Here is a 7,154-nt window from a genome sequence, read left to right on the forward strand (position 1 = left end):
ACATGTCACTAGCCCTTTGACTTTAATGTTTATCTTCATCACATGTTGTAGCATGATTTGCTGGCATCTTCTGAACCATTTGATCTAATTATGATCAGCTGGGTGTAAACAAGATTATCTAATCTATCCTTGATTTAAGCCCTATTTTCTATAGACATCCATTTCCAAGTCATGGATGGGATGGTTAAAATTGCCTAACAAAAGTGATTTTTTTGAATCATAAGCAATCCACCATTATCTCTAACAAATACATGGATCAAATTGTTGATTTGTACCTATAAGTGATCCCACCGTCCTATTAAAAACCATTGGCCCAATGGTTAATATATGACAGGTTAGTGTGAAGCTTGCATGGTTGCCCATCAAATATGCATTGGACCTAATGAACAGCTTAGATCAATGGATTGGACAGTCCAAGCGCCCAAATACAACTGGATCACTATGACTTACAGTGCTCTACAGATGGACTAGGTCTATCTTGGCCTTTGGAATCAATGGATATCCGTTCATCTGATCAACCCACAAATCTGACTTGAGAAAATCGGATTTGGATACAGCATTTTCTACTCAATTCGATTTTTTTTTTACTGATTACCCGATTTCTAAATAGGTCGGATACAGATATTGCAACATCCGACCCATTTAAACCGGAATAACACTTTAGTGGGGGTCACCTTTACCGTGTGGGGCCCACCTTGATGAATATGTTGTATATCCACCACGCCCATCAGTTTTTTCAGCTCCTTCTAGGACATTATGCCAAAAATTAATCACATCCAAGTCTCCAGTGGACCACACCACTGGAACAAGTGGTTAATGACCATTAAAAACCTTTTGTAGGCCACAAGGATTTTGGATCAAGACAGATCTTCGTATTGTTCCTTCATCAAGGTTTGGATGGCAAATAAACATTACAGATCTGCTTACGGTGGGACCTGGGATGTTTTTAACGGTGGGTGTTCAATCACCAATGTTTTCTGTGGTGTGGTCCACCTGAGATTTGGATCAGCTTCATTATCTGGGCTCATGACCTAAAATGAGCTGGAAAAACTGATGGATGGTTGTATATATAAAACACATTCATCACGGTGGGCACCACAGACACGGATCCACCAACCTCGGCGGTTCTCCGAATCCACCGAATCCGGGTCCTTTTCAACCTAAACTGGTCTTTTTTTCTTTTCTTTTCTGGTAAACCTAATCTGGTCTTTTGGTTTGTGATGTAAGGCTAATGATGATAGATTGCTAAGAATCTTACCACAAAGCTACGGAACTTGGGAGCTTTCCTTACTGCACACGTGGCATGTACCTCAAATCCAAACCGCCCAAATAGTGGGGCCCATTGGAGATTGATTATAAAAGAAAATTTCACCTGAAAGTATACTCCAAACTGTCCAAATTCAACCCAAAAAAAAAAAAAAACTATCTGATCTGATCAATATGATCCAAGGGCTATAACCAATCTACAATGGGTCCCACTACTAGGGCCTTTTGGACTTAAGGCACACTCCCAATAATACCCCATCATGTCAAAGGCTCAGATATTCCAGATTTTAGGATTATATAAGCTTATCAATCACTCAATTGGAGCAGACAGGTACCCCTTATATGAGATCTGGACACTCCATCTGTTGGATCCCACATGAATAGGGATTCCCCCAAAACTACATTGGTCAGGAGATCTTAGCCACTGATTGGACTCTCGATGGTTTTAAGTAGGCACTAAGAAAAAATGCCCAGTAGGTCCAGGTAGATGAACGGTTTGGATCTTGTAGATGCATGCCATGTGCAAAGAGACCTAGCATTCAAATATATTGAGATCACCATATGTTCAAGCTGTGTGGGCCCACCGTGATGTGTGAGTACCACCAACCCTTCCATTAGATGCAGGCCCACATGTTAGACCTAGATCACAAAACCCAGCCTGATCTGTAACTCAGGTGGGCCGCACCAAAGGGAACGGTGGGGGAGTGGTGGGCACCCACCATAGAACTTCCGGATTGAATGTCGTGTCCACCGTGTTGTTTATATGCCATCAACCCAGCAATCGGGTGGGTCCAACCAGGATACAGGAACAAAACTCAGGTGGGCCACAACAGGTGAATACATACGCTTTAGGCATGATTGGACACTGCCCCTAGCAGTGTGTCTCACAAGAGTCTCGGACCATGATGATTCCTGCAAACATGAGGCGCACTAGACACACGGCATGGATTCTACATACACATCATGAGTGGGCTCAACACAGCTCGAACCTACGGTAATTATCATATGTTCGAAAATATGTGATTTGATGCAGAAAAATGGGAGCCACACACAATGTGGGTCCCATGAACATGAGGTGGCGCAGCAGATGCATGGTGTGGATTCTGCATGCACATCACAGGTGGGCCCCACATAGATCGAACGTATGGTGATCATCATATGTTTGAATGAATGTGATTTAGTGCAGCAAAATGGGAGCCACCTACAATGTGGGTCCCATTTTCAAACCCCAACAACAAGCTTATTGCTCAGCCAAAACTGCCACACTGATCGCGATTCACGGTTACATGCAAACAGGCCCTCAAATCACAGAGGGCTGAGAATACATGTTGAGAAAATTTCAATAGAAAAAAAGCACAGAACACCCCACATAAGCTGAAAATGATTCCATATTTACATCATAGAAATACAACAAAGGACACCATCATATGTTTTTTACACCAACTGCATCATATTCCTCTCAAAGCACAAAGCTTCATTGCAATTCCTAAAATCAAAACATCCAAACAAAACAGCTACATTCATCTCCCCTATGAGGAATTATATGATTTGCGGCTCGCATCTTCACCGCAGTACAAGCTGCGTTTCAGTTCTTACAAGTGCAGCCTATGGTTCGGTAACCCAGACCATTGGTCTCTTGATCCCACCGTCGATGGACAATGTCCCACCTTTGAATAATCAAAAGAGTAATAGCAAGAGGTCGAATATGGCATCATGAATCCATTCCATTTCTAAAAAGGATTCCTAATCCTTAAAACTGTTCGAGGAATCCTTCATCAGTGATTGTGAATTACTAACTTTTTCAATCTTTTCAACCTTTGGTTAGACAGCTAAAAGAAGAAGTATCAATATTGATTGTTCCGATCTTCCAATTTGGGGATTTTGTGGCATGGTCTATGGTGGGACACAATATATCAACAGTCTGGATTATCGAACCATGGGAATGGGTGCTATGTAAAGAGGCGGGCTGCACATCATATATTCATCTTCTACATGTTACACTCAACACAAGCTCAAAACAAACACTTAAATTAAAAAAGAGCAGTGGATCAAGGACTTACTCGGCATCCGCCGCAGGTCTTCTCCGTGACCTACTGAAGAGCTTGGAAGGTGGGGATGGTGAGAATTCGAATGGAAGTGACGGAAGATCCATCTCCCCTTTCAGAATCTTGACAATGTCGCCAATCTCCGGCCGCATTTCCGGCATCTTCTGTAAGCACATCAGCGCAAGATTAATACACAGAAGTGCTTGATCTTTGTTGTATGTATCTTTCAATCTGTCGTCGACGAGATCCAACACATTGCCCTTGTGTGCTAGATGCCGACACCAGCTTATCAAATTGGCCTTCTCCAACTTCATCGGCGACGACAGAACATGCAACGGCCGCCTGCCGGACACAATCACGAGTATCAGGACTCCAAGGCTATAGATATCAGCCTTCTCCATCAAATATCCACACCCACCGTATTCAGGAGCGACGTAGCAGACTGTCCCCCTCATGCTCGTTGTGCTACTGAGCTCCCGGCTGAAGAGATCCCCACTCCACATATCACTGCCAACCGAACGGCTCTTCTTCTTCTTCCATCCCTGTCGGAAGCTGATGTCCGCATTCAGGTCGTGAGCTCCACGGCTCTCTTTCCGGAGGCTGCTGCCGATCCTCCGCAGCTGGAGTTTGTGACCCAAATTGAAATGTGCCATCTTGAAGCCTTTCTTCCATTTTCCTTCAAGTTTTCTAAGCTTGCTGCCTTTCTTGCTGATCTCTGCAAAGTACTCTTCTTTCCACCATTCTTTCATCTTCCTATGCTTCTTCTTCTTCTTGCTACAGCCATTACAGCTGCTGCCACTAGCCTTCGCCTCTTTCTTACTGTGATCATCAGGACCCAATTCCCTGAATTGGGTTTCATCCGCACCATCCATTTTCTCAACCTGATTTGAATCATCCAAATCCAATTTCTTGGGGGAGTTCTTCTTCTCATCATCCCAATCTGGGTTGCTCGACGGGCATATCTGGCTCCCGATCCACTCCATAACATAATCTTTACTACACAATTCGCCACTCCCGTCCTGTCTCCACCACCAATCCCTCCCCCATAGCTTTGAATTGGCCGCCCGATCATCAACAGCGGCTGGTGGAGAAGAAACCGCATTCGCGCTCAACTCCTTGCTATGATCGATGCTGCCGAGCTCATCGTCATAGGGCCCGAACTTGCTCCAATCTTCCCCACCAAACACCTCCTTCCCCTTGAAATTACCATTACCCTTACATTCACCCTCATTTACGACAATGCCATTGGGATTCAACAAACAAAAATTCAAATTCGGGTTCCTAACAGGGAAATCTATTCTACTGCTTTTCGAAGAAGAAGCTTGCAATGCAAGAGCAAAATCTACCTCTGTAGTTTCTGCCGGAGTCCCGATCTCTGTAGACACCGCCGCCTGATTCCCTGAAAGATCCTGGCTTTTCCACAGCTCCTGGCTCCGACCCAATTCCTGGCTGAACATCTCAATCCCAAATTCACCCTCTGTCTTGATCCGCGCCAGCCCGAAATCGGCAACCTTCGCCCTGCAATCCGACCCAAGAAGCACATTGCTTGGCTTGATATCCCCATGAATTACAGGCGGGTTGCACCCGACGTGCAGGAATTCGAGAGCGCGGGCAACATCAAGCACAATTCCAAACCGTCGATCCCAATCCAAAAACCCAATTCCCGATTCTCCGAAAAGAGCATCCTGGAGGCTCCGATTCGGCATATACTCATACACCAGCAGCCGCTTCTTCCGCTCGAAGCAGTACCCAAGGAGCGTGACGACGAACGGCGACCGCAGCGAGCTCAGGATCTGCAGCTCGTTCTGGAATTCCCGCTCCGATTGGGAATTCGACGCCGCCGACGGCCCGCCGGCATCGAGGGCCTTGATCGCGACGGATTTTCCATCGGGGAGGATGCCGCGAAAGACTACAGCGCCGGACCCGCCGCGGCCGACAGTGTTGGCGGGATCGAAGGAGTTGGTGGCGGACCTGAGGTCCTTGTATGGGAATTTCTGGAGTTTGAGAGGGGCATTTGTGTCAAAAGGGAGGGTGCGAGTACGGCGATCGGAGAAGGAGAAGTAGAGGTAGAGGAGGAGGAGGATTAGGGCGAGTATGAAAATGACGGAGGAGGAGATGATGAGGGAGAGGAAGAGAAGGGTAGTTTTGGAATTTGGCGGGGGAGGGTGGGAAGGGAAGGGTCTGGAAGGCATCGGAGGGGAGGGGTAGTTTGGGAATTTAGGGGAGGAATGGGCTTTGAGGGTTTTCGGAGAGAAGAAGGGAGTGGAAGTGTCATTTTTTTGGGGTTGGGATTAAAGAAATGGAGGGAAAAAGGTGGGTTACAGTTGGAAAAGTGGGGATAGATTTTCTCCTTTTCAGGAGAGAGGGAGAGAGAGTTGAACCGGACCGGACCGGCTTACTAAATAACCATCTGGGTTAGTTTCGCAAACCAGGAGACACGCGTGTAGAATTTATAGTAAGATCCACTCCGTCCATCATTTACATTGCGCCATTTTAACCATTGATTCAAAAAATAATTGTCATATGAAATCCAGGTAGGCCACACGACAGGAAAAAGATGAGACGAAACCAACCATTGATTTTGTGTAGAACTCATCGCGGTGTTTGTATGCTATCCAATCCATTCATCTGATGTGAATCATGAGGTCCTCAAACAATTATCCACAATTCGTAGTATTTCATGTGGGGCATACCACTTGAATTTAGAGGTTTTAGGTTTTAGTTTCATGGGCGTGGTTTGAGTGGATCCCTGACTGTGGACCACCATGATGTATGTGCCTCAAATCCACGCCGTCCATCCATTTTTATAGATCATTTTATACCATGATCACAACAATGAATCACATCAAAATTTCATGTGGGCCACACCATGAGAAACGGTGGTGATTGACAGTTAAAAACTTCCTGTGGGCCAAAAAAGTTTTGGATCAATATGATATTTGTATGGTTCATTCATAGAGGTATTTTTGACCTTATAAACAGGTTGGATTATGAATAAACATTTCTATGGACCACAAGATGGTTTTAATGGTGGATACTCAATTAACACTGTTTCCTGTGGTGTGGACCACCTAAGATTTGTATCTTCTCTATGTTTTGTATCGTACCTAAAATAACATTTTAAAACGGATGGACAGCGTGGATTTAAAGTACATGCATCACAGTACGCCCCACAGTTAGGGATCCATTGAAGCCGCGGCCAAGTTTCATGGGGGTGGCCAAATAAAGGGTTGAATCAGTCTGATTTTTGCCATCAGGACATAACATGAGGTGGTGTACCTGATAAACGGCCTGGATTTGAAATCCTTTCTCCCGAGTTGGTGAGCCGTACTGGTACAACCCAAAGTGTAGATGATACGGTACAGTAGGAAGAACCGTATTAGGGTAGAACACTACGGATGGATATACTGAAAGCTGAACGGATCGCTTATCTTTTAAAAATAAAATCCACCAGAGAATCCTATCCGTAACTTTTTGTGATGCTTATACCTCTGCATATATGACTGAACTCTTGGGCGACTGTGCATGGTCACACGAGGCGTGACTCGGGGTGCAACCCAGCCAGTCAGATCAGGTTCAACCAAACTTAAGTGGACCCCAACCAAAATGAAGCCAAGACCTTTAAATTCATTTGATGTGGCCCACTTCAGCTTTAAAAGTGTAAGTTTCTCCACAAGTACCTTAGTTTTAGTAAGAAGAGCCATGTGAATGGATTAGATGGTGTGTGTATGCCACGGTTAACCCCAAACATGACTTACAATGGGCATCCCACACCAACTATTCATTATGGTGTGGCCCTTCTAATAGACGGTAAGCAATTTTTTAGTACTTGATTTTCTCTAT

At 45.0% G+C, this 7,154-nt stretch overlaps 1 protein-coding gene across 1 annotated transcript; it reads right to left on the bottom strand.

The window, feature by feature from the left end:
• Positions 1–3,107: 3,107 nt before the first annotated feature.
• Positions 3,108–5,634, bottom strand: LOC131256954 (putative receptor-like protein kinase At1g80870). Its single transcript, XM_058258075.1, has one exon. The coding sequence runs from the start codon at positions 5,501–5,503 to the stop codon at positions 3,323–3,325; it is 2,181 nt and encodes a 726-aa protein (XP_058114058.1). The 5' UTR covers positions 5,504–5,634; the 3' UTR covers positions 3,108–3,322.
• Between the last annotated feature and the right edge of the window lie 1,520 nt (positions 5,635–7,154).

This window comes from Magnolia sinica, chromosome 9, assembly GCF_029962835.1.
Source record: "Magnolia sinica isolate HGM2019 chromosome 9, MsV1, whole genome shotgun sequence".
Classification (NCBI taxonomy): domain Eukaryota; kingdom Viridiplantae; phylum Streptophyta; class Magnoliopsida; order Magnoliales; family Magnoliaceae; genus Magnolia; species Magnolia sinica.